The following is a 23485-nucleotide window of genomic DNA, read 5'->3' as shown; positions in this document are numbered from 1 at the left end:
GTACTAGGTCTAGATTCTTTTGATGCATACTCTAAAACATGCATACTCTAAAACATCTTTTGAATTGAATATTGCCAAAAGCCTTTACACATATATCTAATCACTGCACATATACCTCCAAAAATCTTTTCAGTTTCAATTTGCTTCAAAACTTTTGAATTTTTAGGTTTTGTTATGGGTATCGGAAAATATCGAATATCGGCAAAATATCGGATATCGACTTATCGGGATATATCATCGATATCGGGAAGATATGACCTTACCCCAATATCGTGTCGATTCAAAATATCGATATATCGGTGTATCGATATTTCAATCCTTGGCTGAGGAAAGGCCTTAAATAAGTTGCCGTCATGTTGTGCAGTATTTTAAGTTAGTGGTAGAGCTCTCTCCTCTGTTTATCTTATCATCTACTCCCTTAAACGTACGGCCTCTTCCTCTTTTGGCTTCATCTCTCTCTCCTCGTAAGTGCTGTTAATTTTCTCTGCTCTTATTTCTTTGATTATTCTTAGTATTCTCAAACGTCCATTTTGTTCTATCTTTAATTTTCTCATCAGTTTTTTATATATCAAATTTCCTTGGCGAATTAGATTTGGACTATACCTCTACCTAAACTGATACATCATCCCCACACCATCAGATAATTTAGTGATAAATTGACCGCAGTGCTATTGAAGACTTTTTTTTATATGCAAGTCAAGCTCAAGAGTCAAGACCTGGATCATTAATTCATAAGAGAAAATACAGCAGGTGTATATATGTATATATATATAAAACTATTTATTTTCTTTTTCTTGAACAAGATAACAGAAAGTTTAGAATTAGTTCAACGACTTATCCTCTAATACGAGTAGTACATTATTTTTTTTGTTTTCTCAAAGCACACTAGTTGAGTTAGGAATGGGCACAGCTCGGTTTGAACCGGTTTTTGCTTTAAATTAGAACTGAATGCGGTACTATTTATCCGATTTAGTTAGGTTTTAATAAAAAAATTTCACAAACTATCCGGTTCGGGTTGAACCGATTCCGATCTGATTCAATTTTGAACCAAATTATTAACAATTTTTTTTTTATAATACAAATTTCAACTTTGAAATTTTATTTTTTTTGACTTGAAAATTAACAAATTTCATATAAAAATAAATATTAAAGCTAGAAAAGAGAGATGTTTTGAAATTGAATAAATATTAGTTATGAGATTAAAAATATAGCATTGAATATAAATAAATATTGAAATTATATATTTTTTAATTTGACCGGTTCGATCTTGCCCAATCAAATTTATGGAGTGCAACATAGAACTGTAACCAAAATCGATATGGTTCCCGGTGTGGTTCGCCTCGGATTTCCAGTTTGAATGCCCACCCCTAAGCTAAGTGATGGCAGAGACTGCAGTGAACATTGTCATTGACATGTTGGTTCCACTGTTAAGGGAAGAAGGAAATTTGTTGAGAGGCATCCATGACGACGTTACAAATATAAAAGATCTCCTAGAAAACATGACATCTTTCCTAAAGGATGCTGATGCAAAAGCAGAAATGGCAAACATGAGCAACGATGTCAAAACTTGGGTGAAGCAAACAAGGGAGATGGGCACTCACATAGAAGATGTCATTGATGAATATCTACGTCACATAGCACGCCGTAGTAACAAACGTGGATTTAGTGGTTTCATTCTTAAAACCAATCATTTTGTGAGAAGACTATTTGCATGCCACAAGATAGTCTTAGAGATTCAACTTATCAAAAAACGTGTCCTCCAAATCTAGCAAACAAGTGAAGACTATCGCTTCAATTCAACAAAGCAAACTTCATTTAGCTCTTCAAGGCGATGATATGTTATTTGACCCGCGAATGGCTTCCCTTTCCACAAAGGAAGCTGAACTCGTTGATATTCAAACTTTGAGAGATAAACTGATAAGTTGGTCAATAGGAGGAAAGGTAGAATCTAGATGCTTAGTCAGTTCATTGGTTGGTATGAGAGGTTTGGGAAAGACCACTCTTGCAAACAAAGTCTTTGACAACCCGAAGTTCACAGAATGGTTTGATTGGCATGCTTGGATCACAGTGTCACAATCATACAAGAACGAAGACATACTCAAAAACATGATTGCAAAATTCCACAGGGGTTTCTGAGTATGTCTTCGTTCTTGTATGATTGTGACACTGTGACCCAAGTGCGCCAATCATCCCATTCTGTGAACTTTGAGTTGTTGAAGACTTTCTTTGCAAGAGTGGTCTTTCCCAGACCTCCAATACTGACCAATGAATTGACAGAGCATCTAGATTCAACCTCTCCTCCTATTAACCAACCTATCAGTTTATCTCTCAAAGTTTGAATACCAACGAGTTCAGCTTCCTCTATGTAAGAGGAAGCCATTTGCAGGTCAAATAACATATCATCTCGCTTTGAAGAGCTAAATGAAGTTTGCTATGTTGAATTGAAGTGATAGGCTTCACTTGTTTGTTGGATTTGGAGGACACGTTTTTTGATAAGTTGAATCTCCAAGGCTATCTCGTGGCGCGCAAATAGCCCTCTTACAAAGTGATTGGTTTAAGAATGAAACCACTAAATCCACGTTTGTTACGATGGCGTGCTACGTGACGTAGGTATTCATCAATGACATCTTCCATGTGAGTGCCCATCTCCTTTGTTTCACCCAAGTTTTGACACCACTACTCATGATTGCCCTTTTTACTTTTGCATCTACATCCTTTAGGAAAAATATCATGCTCTCTAAGAGATCTTTTATACCTGTAACGTCGTCATGGATGCCTCTCAACAAATTCCCTTATACCCTTAATAGTGGAACCAACTTCTCAATGACAATGTCCACTGCAGTCTTAGACACCACTCTACTAGTGTGCCCTGAGAACACAAAAATAATGTATTAGTCGTATTAGAGAATAAGTCGTTGAACTAATTCTAAACTTTCTGTTATCTAGAAAGATATATACGTGTATAAAATGCACACCAAATAATTGTATTGGAGCATTGGCCAGTTAAAGAGCACTTGCAATAGAATCCCTCTACTATTGGTGACTATAATTCAAACATACACAACATCATTTATCTGAAAGATGGACAACTCAAAGACTTTTTGGCTGTCATATGAAATTTGAATGAATAGCTTTCATTTAAATAGGATTTTTATGAACTCCCTTTAACGGAGCCAATAAAAATATATTTGGTATTCAGATCAATTGCCTCAAGATATTACACATAAATCAACATGCAGCAATTCAAATATCATGGAATGACCAAAGATACAATAAAGGACTGCAAAATCTAGCGACATGAACCAGAACCTGAAAACTAGGTCCAAAATCAAGCCCTGTAACCGCCAGTATAATAATCACTTGCATTCTACAGTGCCTCGATTACCCCTACCATCATGACCTGTGTGTTCCCTCCTAGAAACCACATCTTGCTACAAACAGAACTTTCAGACGCATAATCTTACCATAAGTGATAAACATCTACCCACCTATGATTCATGCTATTGTATAACTACTGTCTACAATCTACTTAAGACAAAAACCTTTCGGCGATTGGCTCTTCATTGGGGAACTTCCCCATTTCCAGAAGTTAAGCAGCATTAGGATAATACACAATACAAGATTTCTACCTATCTAATAAAAAGGTTGATAACTAGAGTAAAAGTCAATTATAAATACAAATTGGGGAAAGGTGAACTCTAGACCCCTCCTGAGATAAAAAGAACTGCTACAAACAAATGTATTATAAGATGAAGTACCAATTAAACACATTCGGTGTCACTCCTGAGGAGAAGCAGTACATTAACTTCCATCTCCTATTCCCTTAAGAAGCACCAAGATACTTTATTACTTAGTGATATTCCATTAAATGTGTCCTCATGCTTAGTAAGACCAACTGAGAAGGCAATCAAATGATGTATAATTGAACCACTAAGATAAGGATTCAGATAACCAGCACAGCAAGCATCTAAAGCAATGACCTTTACAAAATCAGATTATCACATCCATTAACAAGAAGTACAAACGCAAGAAACAACCAACCTTCTCGGTTTTAGGATCAAAGTCAAAGACTTTGGTAGGACTACTTTCAACCCAAGCCTTCTTCTCATCAAGAGTCAACATATCCATCAACTCCTCATTGATTCAAATATCGGGTTCATACATGAAAGTGACAGTGGCTGCAGGTGACCACTTGGCATGATCTTTGCCAATCCCTTTTCTGGCAATGGCCCTTAGCCTCAGCTCTTGCCCCCTTCCCAACTTCACAATGATAATCCCTCTAAAACCACAACAAAAGTAAATAACCCAATTTCAACAGCAAAACCATTCAACCATACCCAAATAACAATTCACATTACGACATCAAACAAAACTTAGGGGTAAAGGACACATTACAATCTGTTCAAAGAACAATACCAAAATCCTAAAAAACCTTATAAATAAGATATATATGTATATATATATATATATAGAGAGAGAGAGAGAGAGAGAGAGAGAGAGTACATACTTTTGTTCGGAAGATTCCATGCCGGCGGAATCGGAGAAATCGACGGGGACGACGGTGTGGTCAGAGCTGAGAAGGTCCTTGCTAGTGACGTCTAGGGTTTGGTAGGAATGGCACTTGGCACGAAGATGAAACTCGACGGAGCAGAACTCGCACTGGCCGTCGCCGTCGCAGGCGTCGCAGTCACGTGAGAAGCGCATGCTCATGGCTCGGTCGGATGTCAATGGGATGAGGCCGAGTCTGTGGGCTATGAACTCGTCGTTAAGCACGGACGAGTAGTTCTCGATCTCGGCGAGTCGATGGCGACGGTGGGGGCCTCGGCGATCATCATTCGCCAGAGCGCGTTGGCGACGCTTGCGTCGGTGTCGCGGAGCTCGAACTTCATGTAGTCGTCACGCATTTCACGTATTTTGACCCGCGGTAGCCTCTGGTACGATTTGACTAGCACCGTCTCAGAGCTTAACTGTCGTGAGAGAGAGAAGGGGTTTGGGTGAAGAAGACGGAGTGGCTGTGGAGAGGGTTTTGGTCTTTTTATTTTGTTACTGTTTTTATTTTTTATATATTTATTATTGCTATGGAGGGTTTTGGCTTTTGGGCCTATGGTGTGCCCGCGATATAGATCACTTGCCCTTCAAATTTAAGTCTAGGAAATATCAATTTAAATTAGATTAAAAGCTGCGTTTCAAGATGATTTGTGAATCACTTATGTTCTACATACATAAATATAATGAAAAATAATAATTTTTGTTTGGGTGCATTCATGAAGGGCAGCTTCCTCCACAAAGAAAAAATAAGTTTTCCTTTTCGAGTACTCGGAAAAGGGGGCTTACATAAATATTCATTGGATGCCTAGGAGTTTTGAAACTCTGCTCACATAGAGGGACATAGAGGGAGGTGCAAAAACTCAACCAACTAAGAAGATAAGTTTAAACAAGCTGTAACAGCTATAATACAAGATTCAAATGCATTAGCTAACAAATCTGGGATCTGAATCCACTATCTAGAAAGATGTATACGTGTATAAAATGCACACCAATAATCCTATTGGTGCATTGGCCAGTTAAAGAGCACTTGCAAGAGAATCCCTCATCATTTATCTGAAAGATGGACAACTCAAAGACTTTTTGGCTGTCATATGAAAATTGAATGAATAGCCTTCATTTAAAAAGGATTTTATGAACACCCTTCAATGGAGCCCATAAGAACATATTTGATAAATTGCCTCAAGATATTCCACATAAATGAACATGCTGCAATTCAAATATCATGGGATGACCAAAAGATATACTAGAGTACAGCAGTCCCCAGGTCTGTACTTTTGGTATCCTCTGGGCACTCACTGAACAACCCACGAAATCTAGCAACATGAACCAGAACCTGAAAACTAGGTCCGAAATAAATCCTGTAACCACCAGTATAATCTTCACTTACATTTTACAGTGGCCCAATTACCCCTACCATCATCACCTGTGTGTTTCCTCTTAGAAACCACATCTTGCCACAAACAAACTATCAGAGGCACAATCTTAACAGAAGTAGTAAACATCTACCCAAATAACAATTCACATTACGACGTCAAACAAAAGTTAGGGGAAAAGGACACATTACAATCTATTCCAAGAACAATGCCAAAATCCTAAAAGAACCATATAAATAAGAGAGAGAGAGAGAGAGAGAGAGAGAGAGAGAGATTAACATCCAGAATATAATAGATTAATAGATTAACATCCAGAATTCATTGAAATTAGTATCAGCGTAGGCATATATAATATAAACATGTTCAACAAAGAAGATGGAAGGAAATGCATTTAAATGTTTGGAAAGTCCAAGGTAAGCCAATGAGCCATTGCCACCTTCTATTACATAATAAGAAAAGGAGAAAAAAGAAACTACTCTTCTTACAACTTGGAAAAGAAAAATGAAAAATAACAAGGTTGGTGTTCGAAAGCCATATATCCATCCATCCACTTATGTATGAGTGCTACTATACCTGCTACTTCCTTCCTTGCAAAGGTCTCGCCCATTACACGAAAATCGCTGAATCTATTACTTTGACGGTTGTAAATGTATTAGTACCTATAATGCTCTGAGTAAAAAATACCCTAGGACCTACACGATGCTTTGTTTCAAGAACATGAATCTCATCCATTAAATGCAAAGGCATATCAATGAATAATAGAGATTTAAGATTTTCGAGGTGGCGGATGCCGGAGGGCACTTGTTGCAGTTGCGGACTAGGTCCAAAATACAAAGTTTCAAGAAGGGGCAATGCTCTATTGTGTATTGTCATCAACTTCAGGCCTTTCAAGTGTCTAAGCCTGAGGTCCTTCAGTTTTGGAAATCCTCTTTCAAAGTGCAGCTCCTCACAACTAAACGCCTCATGGATCACAAGCTGCATTAAATTGGGTAGAACTTGTAAGACTTTTAAGGGATTGTGATCACCTGCTATTCCCGACCAACATAAACTTAATCGAGTTAAAAGACAAAGTTCTGCAATCCAATCAGGTAGCTTTTCTAGACGCCCCATCAAATAGAAACCTTGAAGACGTTGAGGTGGATTGGAGATATGTTGTATATCAATAATTTCTTCACTATTTATTGCTTTTACTTCCAATGATCGCAAGTGAGGCATCTTTCCAATGGACATGCATAGATCTTTCCCCTGTTTTCTGGTCAGTTTATGAATTCCAAACGTTCTTAACTGCGTTAAATTTCCTACTTCTTTAACAAGGCTATTTGATGCCTCCACAGCATATAGCTTTTGCAAGTTTCCCCAACGCTTGATCCCACCCTGAATCACCACCGCTCGTCGACTAGTGAAACTGAACTCTTTGTTCTTTTCCTCAGTGTATGCTAAAAGACTTCTAAGCTTAGGAAGCTTATTGATTTCAATTGGTATCTGATGCACTAGGGAATGCTTCAAATCTAGAGTCTCAAGGTTCACAAGCTTCCCCATGGATTTCGGAAGAATCTTCACTCTTGTATTCATCAAGCTCAAATACTTCAAGTGGTACATGTATCCAACTTCCTCAGGAAGATTGTCAAGAAGACTATCTTCAAAGTCCAGTACTCTCAACAACTTGAATATTTTGTACAAGTTGCTACAAGTAGTAAGAGGATTTTGTGGGTCACCTATGGCATTGAAAAAACACAAGGAATGGGCACGAGAGTTTTTGATGCTTCCAAAAATATTGTATGCATTGCTATAAACAGATAGGTGCCTGGAATTTTCGTTGAATCTTAAATCTTCTTCCAAAAATTGAGAAAAGTTCAGATCTTCAGCCTTTAAAAGGATCACTGCCTCCCGCATGACATCATGGACTTGACATTCTCTGAGTTTCCCACTAAAATCATCAACTAATGACACTTGAACTAGGCTTCTTTGGATAAGCTCGGTCAAGTATTCTTCTGCAACGTCTTCCAATGTTTTTCGTCTCTGTTCCTTTATAAACCCTTCAGCGATCCATTGCCGAATTAGTTTAGAGCATGTGATGGTGCGATTTTCTGGATATGTCCCAAAGTATAAGAAGCAAGGTCTGAGTTGGTATGGTAAATCATAATAGCTAAAAGAAAGAATTTTTGTAATATTTGTCAAATGAGGATTAGACTCCAGCTCTGAGCTAAGACTATCAAGCAATTTTGTCCATTGAGACACATCCCCGCCTTTGGTTTGTAGAAGTCCACTTATAGCCACAATTGCAAGAGGCAATCCTCCACATCTGCTAACTATTGTAGTAGCAAATTTTTTCAACTCTGGTGGACAATATCCCCCGGAAACTCGGAATGTCTTCTTGCAAAAGAGTTCCCACGCCTTATCTGGAGGTAATGGTTCAAGGTCGTACACTTGATCAGAAAAAGCTCCTCTGCAAGAAGCAGCAACCTCACTCTTGCGAGTTGTGATAATTATCCTACTGCCATTGTTGTTATCTGGTAATGCAAGCTTTACACACTCCCACAAGTTTGTGCTCCACACATCATCAAAAACAACTGCGTATCTCTTTTCCTTGAGATATTCTCGCAGAGTGTCAATCAACAATTTCAAACCCATTGTTTCAATTCCCTCTGGTACAGACTCCTTCCTCACCCTGTGGAATTCTGCAATCATGTTTCTGAGTATGTCTTCGTTCTTGTATGATTGTGACACTGTGATCCAAGCGCGCCAATCAAACCATTCTGTGAACCTTGGGTTGTTGTAGACTTTGTTTGCAAGAGTGGTCTTTCCCAGACCTCCCATGCCAACCAATGAACTGACTGAGCGTCCAGATGCTACCTCTCCTCCTATCGACCAACCTATCAGTTTATCTCTCAAAGTCTGAATACCAACGAGTTCATCTTCCTCTGTGTAAAGGGAAGCCATTCGCGGGTCAAATAACATATCATCTCTCCTTGAAGAGCTAAATGAAGTTTGCTCTATTGAATTGAAGCGATATGCTACACTTGTTTGCTGGATTTGGAGGACACGTTTTTTGATGAGTTGAATCTCCGAGGCTATCTCGTGGCATGCAAATAGCCCTCTCACAAAGTGATTCGTTTTAAGAATAAAACCAGTAAATCCACGTTTGTTACGACGGCGTGCTACGTGACGTAGGTATTCATCAATGACGTCTTCTATGTGAGTGGCCATCTCCCTTGTTTGTTTCACCCAAGTTTTGACACCGCTGCTCATGTTTGCCCTTTCTACTCTTGCATCTACATCCTTTAGGAAAGATGTCATGCTCTCTAGGAGATCTTTTATACTTGTAACGTCGTCATGGATGCCTCTCAACAAATTCCCTTCTTCCCTTAACAGTGGAACCAACTTGTCAATGACAATGTTCACTGCAATCTCTGCCATCACTCAGCTATTGTGCTCTGAGAAAACAAAAATAAAGACCAAAAAAAAAAAATGTACTACCGTATTAGAGGATAAGTTGTTGAACTAATTCTAAACTTTCTGTTATCTTGTTCAAGAAAAAGAAAATAAATAGTTATATATATACCTGCTGTATTTTCTCTTATGAGTTAATGATCCAGGTCTTGACTCTTGAGCTTGACTTGCATATAAAAAAAAAAAAAAACTGTCTTCAATAGCACTGCGGTCAATTTATCACTAAATTATCTGATGGTGTGAGGATGATGTTATCAGTTTAGGTAGAGGTATAGCCTAATCCAAATCTATTCGCCAAAGAAATTTGAAATATAAAAAACTGATGATAAAATTAAAGATAGAACAAAATGGATGTTTGAGAATACTAAGAAAAATCAACAAAATAATCAAAGAAATAAGAACAGAGAAAATTAACAGCACTTACGAGAAGAGAGAGATGAAGCCAAGAGAGGAAGAGGCCGTATGTTGGAGAAGGGAGTAGATGATAAGATAAACAGAGGAGAGAGCTCTACCACTAACTTAAAATGCTGCACAACATGATGGCAACTTATTTTTCTTATTGTTTGCTGATTATTATTTCTCCAGTCCAATAAGAAAGGAGTAAGCTGATTACTATTTTTCCTTGTTTGGTAGATGATGAGTGGTGAAATTTAAGGCCTTTCCTCTGCCCACTGCTACAAGTAATTGCGTTTTCAACCAAACCACCCAACTTCTGCAAGTGCTTTACTTTTCTTTTGGGTCAAAACCCTCATCATATGCTGAGCAGTGGACAATACAGTTGTTTGACAGATTTCCAGGACTACATGCTGAACAGATAATAGGTACATTAGCATCCAAAATGAAATGAAAGACTTGCCTAAACACTCAACAGCAGCCGCGAGATTATTCATTGTATTCTGAAGGCAATGCATTAATATGCAGACAACCATCTAAGAAACGAATGGAGGCATTTAGTTTAGAATACAAATTGTTTCCAAAGTGCACTGTGAGCCAATGAGCCATTGCCACCTTCCATTACATTAAAAGGAGAAAATAAGTACGTATTCTTACATGTGTAATGTTACACCTTCTTCGGCTAAGCAATCTATTCCGAACCGAATCAATCCATACCAACACCTTAAAACATAATAACCTTAAAACTTCACTATAATATATTGGTGCAACAGATTTATTCTTAAAGAGAGATTTTTTCAACAAAGAAGATGGATGATCAATTTAAGAGCTCTGTTTCAAGATATAGTCCACGTTGTAAGATACACATGCAATAACTCAAACATCAAACATACAATGAATGAGTGGAGGTACTTTGAAAATGTTGTTGTTGGAAAGCCATATATCCACTTACGAGTGGTACATGAAAACTGCTGAATCTATTACTTTGGCAGTCATGACTCTTTTGACTCTTTCACCTTCCGTCTTCACAACAATTACTCCGGGACCTACACGGTGCTCTGTTTCTTGAACTTGGATCCCAGCCATGAAATGCGAAGGCATATCCAAGAAGTCTAGATATTTTAGATTTTTGAGGTTACGGATGCCGGAGGGCACTTGTTGCAGTTGCGGACTTGGTCCAATTATCAAACTTTCAAGAAGAGGCAACGCTCCATTGTGAATTCTCATGAACTTTAAAATGTTCAACTTTATAAGAACGAGCTCCTTCAGTTTTAGAAATCCTTCTTCAAAATGCAGCTCCTCGCAACTAAACGCCTTATAGATCGAAAGTCACACTAAATTTGGTAGATCTTGTAGGACTTTTAAGGTATCTTGATCCCCTGCTAGTCTCGACCAAGATAAATCTAATCGAGTTATAAAAAAAAACTAGATCCTGCAATCCAATCAGGCAGCTTCTTTAGACGCCCTATCAAAATTAGAGTTTGAAGACGTTGAGGTGGAGATGTGATAGACTGTAAATCAATAATTTCATCACCATTTATCGCTACTACTTCTAATGATTGCAAGTTAGACATCTTTCCAACGGAGGCGAATAGATCTTTCCCTTGTTTTCTAGCCAGTTTTTGAATGCCCAACCTTCTTATGTGCATGTCGAATTCAAAATTTAGCCCCATCATAATGAACTTTAACCCCAACACCCAAACTCAAAATTTACCATATAAAGCATAAAGTCAAACCATAGACAATGGAAAGGGGGCCAACATGGTCTAGTCCAGTGAAAAATCATATTGACTTGCAAATTAGTGGTTTTAAATTCGAATTTCCATGACACCTTAACAATATGTGTGAGAAAACTAATTTTATACCTAACAACCTACTTGATCAAACCAAGCTTCTCTACAATGAAGAATGACTGAAAAATACTTCCCCGCTTTTATTTTTTTAATGATTGCATTTTTAACATTTGATGCTAAAATAGATATTTGGTTATGCTTGGTTTTGTTTTCTTTCCGTGGGCACATCAAAATATAATATTGTTCTTACTAGACTTTTTGTTCACGCGTGTGATAGAAGATTATATATGACCAGCAGAGCAACCCCGGGAAAAATGAATTAGATATAACACTCATATTCTACATATTATGAAACAAGATAATTTCTTGAAAACGTAAAAAAGATTATGCTTAGAAGGTAAGGGCATGTTTGGTATTCAACTTGAATCCAACTTTTTAAACTCAAAAATAGAATTTGAGTCCAAAACAAAGAAAACCTATTTGGTAGCCCTATTTTTTAAAACTCAAATTCAAGAACAACTAAAAAACACTCCAATTATTAAAAACAAAAAATATCTATTTTTTCAGTTTTTTTCTAACAACCCACAAGTTCTCAAATTTTTAAGATTTGAAAATAGTTTTCAAGTTGCATACCAAACAAGTTTTTTAATCTTAAAAATAAATTTAAGAACTCCTTGTTTTTAAGAAAAATCAAAGTTTTTGAGTTCCCTATCTGAATAGGATACCAAACGCACCCTAAGAGATTAGCATTCAAAACGCAATGCAAATAGTATAGGCAGTTGAAGCAGCTAGCATATGGGCATGCTTAACAAAGAAGGAAGATCAACTTAGGAGCTCTCTTTCAACACATAATCCACATTGTAAAGCACACGTGCAATAACTCAAACATCGACGACCAAGGATACAATAAATGAGTGGAGGTACTTTGAAAATGTTGTATACATGCAATTTTATCACATTTAGTTTAATTGTTGTGTTTCTTTTAGTTTAGAATAAATGTTTCCAAACTCCAAGGTGAGATAATGAGTCATTTCCACCTTTGATTACATAACAAGAAAAAAAAAGGTACATTTACAATTAGGAAAGGAAAGAAAAAAAAAAAGTTCTTGGAAGGCCATATATTCACTAATGATGAGTGCTGGTGCTCTGTTTCTTGAACTTGAATCCCTTCTGTTATGTGAAATGGGAAGGGCATAGTAGATTTTTCAGGTTGTGAATGTCGGAGGGCACTTCTTGTTGCACTTGCGGACTTGGTCCAATTAACAAACTTTCAAGAAGAGGCAATGCTCCATTGTAAATTCTCATCAATTTTATAAGATTGAGCTCTTTGACTTTCGGAAATCCTTCTTCAAAATGCAGCTCCTCGCAACTAAACACCTCATAGATAAAAAGTTGCACTAAATTGGTAGACTTTGTAGGACTTTTAAGGTATCCTGATCCCCAGCTAGTCTCGACCAAGATAAATCTAATCGGGTTGGGTCTAATGGTCCCTGAACTTTGACCTAATTTGCATTTTGGTCCCTCAATTTTCAAAATAGTTCACGTGGTCCTTCAACTTCACTTTCGTTATAACAAATGATCCTACCACCAATTTTATTATCTTTTATGTTAAATGCATGGGCAAAATGATATTTTTGTATTATTTTTAATTTATGCATCCATCCTCTTCTCTCTCCAGCATCCATCCCTCTCCTCCATTCATGTTTCCCAGTTCATAAAAATTATGCAACTCTGTTACTCTCTCTTTACGATCACTCCTTCATCACCTATTGATTTCTCTGCCTTTTTTTTTCTTCCTAATATATTTAAATTGAAGATGAAAAAGTGATAATGGAATGGCTCAACATGGAGAGAGATTCCTCATATCTTTAGGAGAGAGAGTGACGTCGGGATATAGTGTGTGAGTGATGAAGGATGAGTGATTGAAGAGAGAAAAGGAACGGAGGAGAGAGAGGGTCTGAAGAGAGAGGAGAAAATGGGTGCAGAAATTATTTGTAAAATTTTAAATTGAAACTTAAAATTGGTTTCCAACTGTCAGTATTTTATTGGATAGGGATATTTGTAAAATTTTAAATTGAAACTTAAAATTGGTTTCCAACTGTCAGTATTTTATTGGATGGGGATACTAATGTGGAATTCTGACTATGGAATCCCCGTTACAGGGAGGCTTTTCTCCCAAGAGTGATACAATTTCTGATTTTGACCCTCAACAGTACATCATATGCCATGCATGTGCTTAAATTTAACAAAAAAAGTTAACAAAACTGACTGCAGGACCATTTGTCCTAACGAAACTAAAGTTTAAGGATCATAGGAACGATTTTGGAAAATGATGGACCAAATGCGAATCGGGTCGCCATCTAATTGAGTTAAAAAAAACCAGATCCTGCAATCCAATTAGGCAGTTTTTCAGACGCCCTATCAAAATTAGAGTTTGAAGACGTTGAGGTGGATATGGATGACATGATCGCTACTACAAAAAAAGGTAATAGACAACGGCTAAAAACCGTTGTGGTTTTAGTTTTAAAACCGTTGACTTTAGCAATGTTGTCTATTCTATATTATATACACAATGGTTAATAACCGTTGTAGTTTGTATCCTTCCACAACGGTTTTTATATAAAACCGTTGTAATTAGTCACCTTCCATGCTTCTTTTTATGTACAACTGTTGTAATTGGTTAACTTCCACAATGATTTTTGTTTAAAACCATTGTAATTTATCACCTTCCACAACGGTTGTTATATCAAACCATTGTAATTGATCACCTTCCACAACGGTTTTATTTAACACCGTTGTAATTTGTCTACTTCAACAATGGTTTCTATATATGACCATTGTACACGATTATTGTCATAAAACAGAGAAGTACATTGAGGAAAATCCACACCCTTATCTTTAAGCTAAGCCAAATAATCTCTACCAAAAAAAGAAGAAGAAAGGAATCACCAAGAAAAGATATAAAATCCAGTAGTTGAATTCATGGCCACCAATTATATCCCCAGCCTAATAAGAGAAGGAGTAAGGAGTGTGATTATTTGTTAACAAATGATGAGTGGTGAAATTTAAGGATTGGGAAGGGGGGTTACACAAATATTCATTGAGTGCTTAAGAGTTTCGAACCTCTACCCACATGAATGGAGGTAGAAGAACTCAACCAACTGAGTTATACCTAACTATAGAAAAAAGAAGTTAATTTTCTGACAAATATCCAAAGACTAGTTCATACATATATGCTTAGGAGATAATAAATTAACATCCACAGTGTAGTGAAATTAGTATTAGCATAGGTATATATAATATAAACATGTTCAACAAAGAAGATGGAAGGAAATGCATTTAAATGTTTGCAAAGTCCAGTAAGCCAATGAGCGATTACCACCTTCTATTACACAATAAGAAAAGGAGAAAATAAACTACTCTTCTCACACCTTGGAAAAGAAAAATGAAAAATAACAAGGTCGGTGTTGGAAAGCCATATATCCATCCATCCAAAATACAAAGTTTCAAGAAGGGGCAATGCTCCATTGTATATTGTCATCAACTTCAGGCTTTTCAAGTGTCTGAGCCTGAGGTTCTTCAGTTTCAGAAATCATCTTTCAAAGTGCAACTCCTCACAACTAAACGCCTCATAGTTATAAAGTTGCATCAAATTGGGTAGACATTGTAAGACTTTCAGGGGAACGTGATCCCCTGCTAGTCTCGACCAACATAAAGCTAATCGAGTTAAAAGACAAGGTCCTGCAATCCAATCAAGTAGCTTTTCTAGACGCCCCATCAAACCAAGAGATTGAAGATGTTGAGGTGGAGAGGAGATACGTTGTAAATCAATAATTTCATCATCATTTATTGTTTTTACTTCTAGTGTTTTCAAGTGAGGCATATTTCCAATGGATGCGCATAGATCTTTCCAACGTGCTCATGTTTGCCCTTTCTGCTTTTGCATCTGCATCCTTTAGGAAAGACGTCATGCTCTCTAGGAGATCTTTTAGACTTGTAACCTAGTCATGGATACCTTTCAAAAAATTCTCATCTTCTCTTAACAATGGAACCAACTTGTCAATGACAATGTTCACCGCTGTATCTGTCGTTGCTCGCTATATATGAGGGAAAAATTAAGGCAAAAATCATTATGGATAACTCGTATTGAAGGAACATCGTTGAAGTAATTCAATATTTTATTTTTAGAGACTAATTCAATATTTTGTGATATCTTGTCCGCCAAAGAAATTTAAAATTAAATAAAAAACTGATGAGCAAATCACAAATATGACATAATCTTTGTTTGAGAATACCAAGTAAAATCAACAACATAATCAAAGAAATGTTTGCAAAGTCCAAGGTGAGCCAATGAGACATTGCACCTTTCATTACATAATAAGAAAAGGAGAAAATAAACGACTTTTCTTACAACTTGAAAAAGAAAAATGAAAAATAACAAGGTTGGTGTTGGAAAGCCATATATCCATCCATCCACTTATGAGTGATTGCTATACGTGCTGCTTCCTTCCTTGCAAAGGTCTCGCCCATTACACAAAAATCGCTGAATCTATTACTTTCACGGTTCTAAATCTATTATTACCTTTTGTGTTCCGAAACAAAACTCTGGGACCTACACGATGCTCTGTTTTTCTACCATGAATCACATCCATGGAATGCGAAGGCATATCAACGAATATTAGATATTTAAGATTTTTGAGGTGGCGATGCCGGAGGGTACCTGTTGCAATTGCGGACGAGGTCCAAAATACAAAATTTCAAGAAGGGGTAGTGCTCCATTGTGTATTGTCATCAACTTCAGGCTTTTCAAGTGTCTGAGCTTGAGGTCCTTCAGTTTCAGAAATCCTCTTTCAAAGTGCAACTCCTCACAACTCAACGCCTCATAGATATAAAGTTGCATTAAATTGGGTAGACGTTGTAAGACTTTTAGGGGAACTTGATCCCCTGCTAGTCTCGACCAACATAAAGCTAATCGAGTTAAAAGACAAAGTCCTGCAATCCAATCAGCAGCTTTTCTAGATGCCCCATCAAACCAAGAGATTGAAGATGTTGAGGTGGAGAGGATATACGTTGTAAATCAATAATTTCATCATCATTTATTGTTTTTACTTCCAATGTTTTCAAGTGAGGCATATTTCCAATGGATGAGCACAGATATTTCCCACGTGCTCATGTTTGCCCTTTCTGCTTCTGCATCTGCATCTGCATCCTTTAGGAAAGACGTCATGCTCTCTAGGAGATCTTTTAGACTTGTAACCTAGTCATGGATACCTCTCAACAAATTCCCTTCCCTTAACGATGGAACCAACTTGTTAATGACAATGTTCACTGCAGTCTCCGCTGTTGCTCGCTATATATGAGGAAACAAATTAAGGCAAAAATCATTATGGATAACTCGTGTTGGAGGAACATCGTTGAAGTAATTCAATATTTTATTTTTTAAAAGACTAATTCAATATTTTGTGATATCTTGTCCGCGCAAAGAAATTTAAAATAAAATTAAAAACTAATGAGCAAATCATAGATATAACATAATCTTTGTTTGAAAATAGAAAGTAAAATCAACAACATAATCAAAGAAAAGTTTGCAAAGTCTAAGGTGAGCCAATGAGCCGTTCCCTCCTTTCATTACATCATAAATAAATAAAAGGAGAAAATAAACTACTCTTCTTACAACTTGGAAAAGAAAAATGAAAAATAACAAGGCTGGTGTTGGAAAGCCATATATCCATCCATTCACTTATGAATAAGTGCCACACTTGCTACTTCCTTCCTTGCAAAGGTCTTGCCCATTACATGAAAATCGATGAATCTATTACTTTCACGGTTCTGAATCTATTATTACCTTTTGTATTCTGAAACAAAACTCTGGGACTTACAAGATGCTCTGTTTTTCTAACAAAAATCACATCCATGAAATGCGAAGGCATATCAACAAATATTAGAGATTTAAGATTTCCGAAGTGGCGGATGCTGAAGGGCACCTGTTGCAGTTGCAGACTAGGTTCCAAAATACAAAGTTTCAAGAAGAGGCAATGCTCCATTGTGTATTGTCATCAACTTCATGCTTTTCAAGTGTCTGAGCCTAAGGTCCTTCAGTTTTGGAAATCCTCTTTAAAAGTGCAACTCCTCACAACTAAACGCCTCATAGATATAAAGTTGCATTAAATTGGGTAGAAATTGTAAGACTTTTAGGGGAACATGATCCCCTACTAGTCTCGACCAACATAAAGCTAATCGAGTTAAAAGACAAGGTCCTACAATCCAATCAGGTAGGTTTTTTAGACACCCCATCAAACTGAGAGATTGAAGATTTTGAGGTGGAGAGGAGATACGTTGTAAATCAATAATTTCATCATCATTTATTGTTTTTACTTCCAATGTTTTCAAGTGAGGCATATAAACAATGGTTGCGCACAGATCTTTCCCTTGTGCTAATGTTTGCCCTTTCTGCTTTTGCATTTGCACCCTTTAGGAAAGACGTCATACTCTCGATGAGATCTTTTAGACTTGTAACCTAGTCATGGACCTCTCAACAAATTCCCATCTTCTCTTAACAATGGAACCAACTTGTCAATGACAATGTTTACCGGTGTCTCCGTCATTGCTCGCTATATATGAGGGAAAAATTAAGGCAAAAATCATTATGGATAACTCGTATTGAAGGAACATCGTTGAATAATTCAATATTTTATTTTTTAAGAGACTAATTCAATATTTGGCGATATCTTGTCCTGAAGAAATTTAAAATTAAATAAAAAACTGATGAGCAAATCACAGATATGACATAATTTTGTTTGAGAATACCAAGTAAAATCAACAACAAAATCAAAAAATGGTTTGCAAAGTCCAAGGTGAGCCAATGTGCCATTGCCACCTTTCATTACATAATAAGAAAAGGAGAAAATAAACTACTCTTCTTACAACTTGGAAAAGAAAAATGAAAAATAACAAGGTTCGTGTTGGAAAGCCATATATCCATCCATCCACTTATCAGTGAGTGCTACACTTGCTGCTTCCTTCCTTGCAAAGGTGTCGCCCATTACACGAAAATCGATGAATCTATTACTTTCACGGTTAAGAATCTATTTTTATCTTTTGTGTTCCGAAACAAAACTCTGGGATCTACACGATGCTCTGTTTTTCTGACATGAATCACATCCTTGAAATGCGATGGCATATCAATGAATATTAGAGATTTAAGATTTACGAGGTGGCGGATGCCAGAGGACACCTGTTGCAATTGCGGACTAGGTCCAAAATACAAAGTTTCAAGAAGGGGAATGCTCCATTGTGTATTGTCATCAACTTCAGACTTTTCAAGTGTCTGAGCCTGAGGTCCTTCAGTTTCAGAAATCCTCTTTCAAAGTGCAACTCCTCACAACTCAACGCCTCATAGATATAAAGTTGCATTAAATTGGGTAGACATTGTAAGACTTTTAGGGGAACGTGATCCCCTGATAGTTTCGACCAACATAAAGCTAATCGAGTTAAAAGACAAAGTCCTGCAATCCAATCAGGTAGCTTTTCTAGACGCCCCATCAAACCGAGAGATTGAAGATGTTGAGGTGGAGAGGAGATACATTGTACATCAATAATTTCATCATAATTTATTGTTTTTACTTCCAATGTTTTCAAGTGAGGCATATTTCCAATGGATGCGCATAGATATTTCCCATGTGCTCATGTTTGCCCTTTCTACTTCTGCATCTGCATCCTTTAGGAAAGATGTCATGCTCTCTAGGAGATCTTTTAGACTTGTAACCTAGTCATGGATGCCTCTCAACAAATTCCCTTCTTACCTACAATGGAACCAACTTGTCAATGACAACGTTCACTGTAGTTTCCGACGTTGCTCGCTATATATGAGGAAAAAATTAAGGCGAAAATCATTATGGATAACTTGTACTAGAGGAACATCGTTGAAGTAATTCAATATTTTATTTTTTAAGAGACTAATTCAATATTTTATGATATCTTGTCCACCAAAGAAATTTAAAATAAAATTAAAAACTGATGAGCAAATCACAGATATGACATTATTTTGTTTGAGAATACCAAGTAAAATCAACAAAATAATCAAAGAAATGTTTGCGAAGTCCAAGGTGAGCCAATGTGCCATTGCCACCTTTCATTACATAATAAGAAAAGGAGAAAATAAACTACTCTTCTTACAACTTGGAAAAGGAAAAGAAAAATAACAAGGTTGGTGTTGGAAAGCCATATATCCATCCATCCACTTATGAGTGAGTGCTACACTTGCTGCTTCCTTCCTTGAAAAGGTCTCGCCCATTACACGAAAATCGCTAAATCTATTACTTTCACGGTTCTGAATCTATTATTACCTTTTGTGTTCCTAAACAAAACTCTGGGACATACACAATGCTCTGTTTTTCTAACATGAATCACATCCATGGAATGCGAAGGCATATCAACGAATATTAGAGATTTAAGATTTCCGAGGTGGCAGATGTCGGAGGGCGCCTGTTGCAATTGCAGACTAGGTCCAAAGTACAAAGTTTCAAGAAGGGGCAATGCTCCATTGTGTATTGCCATCAACTTCAGGCTTTTCAAGTGTTTGAGCCTGAGGTCCTTTAGTTTCAGAAATCCTCTTTCAAAGTGCAACTCCTCACAACTCAACGCCTCATAGATATAAAGTTGCATTAAATTGGGTAGACATTGTAAGACTTTTAAGGGAACATGATCCCCCGCTAGTCTCGACCAACATAAAGCTAATCGAGTTAAAAGACAAAGTCCTGCAATCCAATTAGGTAGCTTTTCTAGAAGCCCTATCAAACCGAGAGATTGAAGATTTTGAGGTGGAAAGGAGATACGTTGTAAATCAATAATTTCATCATCATTTATTGCTTTTACTTCCAATGTTTTCAAGTGAGGCATATTTCCAATGGATGCGCATAGATCTTTCCCCTGTGCTCATGTTTGCCCTTTCTGCTTTTGCATCTGCATCTTTTAGGAAAAACGTCATGCTCTCTATGAGATCTTTTAGACTTGTAACCTAGTCATGGATACCTCTCAACAAATTCCCTTCTTCCCTTAACAATGGAACCAACTTGTCAATGACAATGTTCACCAGTCTCCATCGTTGCTCGCTATATATGAGGGAAAAATTAAGGCAAAAATCATCATGGATAACTCATGTTGGAGGAACATCGTTGAAGTAACTAATCAAGCTATTGGGACTCATTTAAATTAGACCAAAAAGAAAAGTTATTAGGATGTCAAATTTCTGGTCTGGTGGTCTGTTAAATATTATAGTTTGGTTGCTTTGGATATGCGAGGAGAAGAAAATAAAATGGCACAAGGGCTATTGTCAAGTTGTCACTTTACATTAGCAGAGAATAGACCCAGAACATACCCAGACTTTTTCGTGTTCACACTCAGACTTTTTCGTGTTCACACTCAAGGGCCGCCATTATAGGGCTCTCTCTTCAGTCTATAATCCAGGCCCAACTTAATTATAAAAAATAGGGTCAAAATTTTAAAAGGCCCAACCCAATCAAAACTTGTATTCTCATCTTTTGTAAGGTTTTTGCTCTTCTTCTGCAAGTGTCCCGAACTTTCACCTATAAGGAACGTTAATATTCATGTTTGTAATTCTAAGAGCTTGTCTAATGTAGGGGCAAGGGGCAAGGGGCAAGGGGCAAGGGATTAGATGCTGTTTTGGCCTTTTAAAATGGTACCATTTATAAAATCTAGCATGTCAATTTTTGTGTGGTTCTAGTGGTGGTGAGGGACTAAGGGCTAAAACTCAAAACTTTTTATTTTAGTTTATTATTATTTTATTTGTGATAAAAATTAAAGTATAAGAAAAGCAACACAAACATTTATTTTTGGGAAACAATTTTGCGTCATATTTTGGAACAACAATTTTGAGCAAAATGAAAAAAGACAAATAATTAGAAATGTTTGGAGTAATTGAGAGATTTTTTAGGTGAGAAGGTGATGAACAAATGGTTAGGTTTTTATAGAGTTATGAGGAAAAAAAAGGGCCAGCAATTGGCCGTTGGGCTGCTGCATTTGAGAGCGCCATGTGACAGCTTCTCAATGGCTGTTGGTGTCAGCTTTTCCTACTCCTTTTTTTCTTTTCAAAAATTGACAGTGAACTCCTTATCTAGCCCAGGCCAACAAGTAGGCAAAACCAGCTCCTCATCTTGCCTTAGGCCAAACACATATATTAGAAAGTAATTTTTTTCATTTAAGGCCAGATCTGGACCTAGCCCAGGTCAGATCAGTCTCACTAGAAATGATGGTGTGATACTGATCTTCTGTAGAGTACTCAAATGGAGTCAACTATCAACAACCTTGATTAAAAGCACCACTTGTATGTCATTTTGGAGACATTGATGAGATTATTATTAATTTATCTCTTCATTAAATTCAAATTTACCATTTTGCGTTTAACATCTCCCTTAGAAGTACTCTTACGTGATAAGTTTTTGCCAGTTAGATGGGGCTGCACTGTCTCTATCTCCACATGCATCTATTCTCTTCACAATGGTAGCTTGATATATGTTCTAAGTTATTGGGATCTAGTGGTTGACATAAGCAGGAATTCTACAACAGTAATTAACTTCACACAATTGAGGTCCAATCCAACTACATTCGGAAAACAGAAAATTTTTCTTAAATGAGAAATCTGTGAGACCAAGGTATGTGTTGGATATTGAAGGTTCAAGGAAGCACTGGATATTGTATGTTCAATGTCCTACCGGTAACAGTTCCGGTAGGCCACTAGAACATGGTGTTCCAATTATCCAAGATGATAATTTACATTGCATATCTATCCCATTCCTTGCAAGCACGATCTATGTTCAGTCTTGATGCGTCTTTATTCCATGCTACTTATCCTGGGGCGATCATCATTTCCTGCAATAAATATGACAAAAAGAATAAAGGTCTATCACTCAAATTGATGACAACTCAAACTGCTAAAAAGAATAATAGCGAGCTGATATATATTCCCACGTTAAAACCAAAAAGGCAAATGCCTTTGGCATGAGAATGGGTTTCGATGGTTCAAAACAGACTTTCAAAACACGAAACTTACAAAGATGAGAAAATAAGCAGATGCATCATTTGATAAGAATACATCTTACGGTGATCCTTCTGCACCTGGCAACCTCAAAGGTTAGCAGTGGACAGAATATATTCCTGGTTGGATGTCATCAAGTTTTAAGTCTTCAACAAGAATGATTTCCTGATACATTAGAGCAGTGGTTAGTGTAGAGTATTAAAACTACCTCTTCTTTTGGTGCTAAACTAATTAATGTTGGACAGTGGCTGGATGGCAACAAACAATCTACCAACTTGAACGAATCTACTAAAACAGTCATGATCTGGAGAAACCACTTTTTTCTTGATTCATCAAATATTTTTCTTACCTTGCCTTCTAGAAAAACAAGGTGGGACGGAATCAAATCATCATATGCAGCAACAGATAAGTAATCAATTCCTTCATAAATCCCACATAGCTGCTGTCAAACTCCTTTTGGAACATAAGCCGTCTAAAATTGCAGTAAGCTCTAGTTAATATTCAGCAATAGTTTCAGACTTACGAATCAAATTGAATTAGTGGAAACTTCAGTAGTCCAATCATTGATGAAATCAAGTTTTGGGAAAATATATGAATAAGGTCACCTCAGACACAACATTTTCCTTGTTTATCCGAAAATGGCTAGTTGAACAAACAAGGCATTCTTATTCATGGGAATCATCATAGTTACTAGAAACTACTGACTAAGGGATCAAATTATAATCATGGGAATCATCATAGTTACTAGAAACTACTGACTAAGGGATCAAATTATAAACCATCTAACAATATCTGACAGCACACGAAGATATGACATAACGTGTGAGTAGTGGCGACCATAAGCACTACAATTATACAACATAACTGGTACACAC

The 23485-nt window shown here is 36.9% G+C and overlaps 1 protein-coding gene, 1 long non-coding RNA gene and 1 pseudogene across 3 annotated transcripts; all 3 read right to left on the bottom strand.

The window, feature by feature from the left end:
• Window positions 1-2792: 2792 nt before the first annotated feature.
• Window positions 2793-6528, bottom strand: LOC103335349 (DNA-directed RNA polymerases II, IV and V subunit 3-like; annotated as a pseudogene). The gene is made up of 6 exons (XR_016128129.1): window positions 6495-6528; window positions 5801-5906; window positions 4508-5133; window positions 4042-4279; window positions 3851-3980; window positions 2793-2869 (listed from the first exon to the last, which is right to left on the bottom strand). The product of XR_016128129.1 is annotated as a DNA-directed RNA polymerases II, IV and V subunit 3-like (transcript).
• LOC103335350 (disease resistance protein RPM1-like) lies at window positions 6342-9841 on the bottom strand. Its single transcript, XM_089053854.1, has 2 exons — window positions 9484-9841; window positions 6342-9355 (listed from the first exon to the last, which is right to left on the bottom strand). The coding sequence occupies exon 2, from the start codon at window positions 9336-9338 to the stop codon at window positions 6528-6530; it is 2811 nt and encodes a 936-aa protein (XP_088909980.1). The 5' UTR covers window positions 9339-9355; window positions 9484-9841; the 3' UTR covers window positions 6342-6527.
• Window positions 9842-22135: 12294 nt separating this feature from the next.
• On the bottom strand, window positions 22136-23031 carry LOC107880084 (uncharacterized). The gene is made up of 3 exons (XR_001678076.2): window positions 22960-23031; window positions 22626-22775; window positions 22136-22444 (listed from the first exon to the last, which is right to left on the bottom strand). It is a non-coding gene; the product is annotated as an uncharacterized LOC107880084 (long non-coding RNA).
• Between the last annotated feature and the right edge of the window lie 454 nt (window positions 23032-23485).

This window comes from Prunus mume, linkage group LG6 (assembly GCF_029339155.1).
Source record: "Prunus mume cultivar Tortuosa linkage group LG6, ASM2933915v1, whole genome shotgun sequence".
NCBI classification, from domain to species: domain Eukaryota; kingdom Viridiplantae; phylum Streptophyta; class Magnoliopsida; order Rosales; family Rosaceae; genus Prunus; species Prunus mume.
Note: the sequence above shows the minus strand (reverse complement) of the source record. Positions and strands in the feature narration are given on the sequence as shown.

Excerpts from the sequence above, each read along its gene's own strand:
- LOC103335350 (XM_089053854.1), bottom strand. The coding sequence starts at position 9,338 with ATGGCAGAGATTGCAGTGAACATTGTCATTGACAAGTTGGTTCCACTG.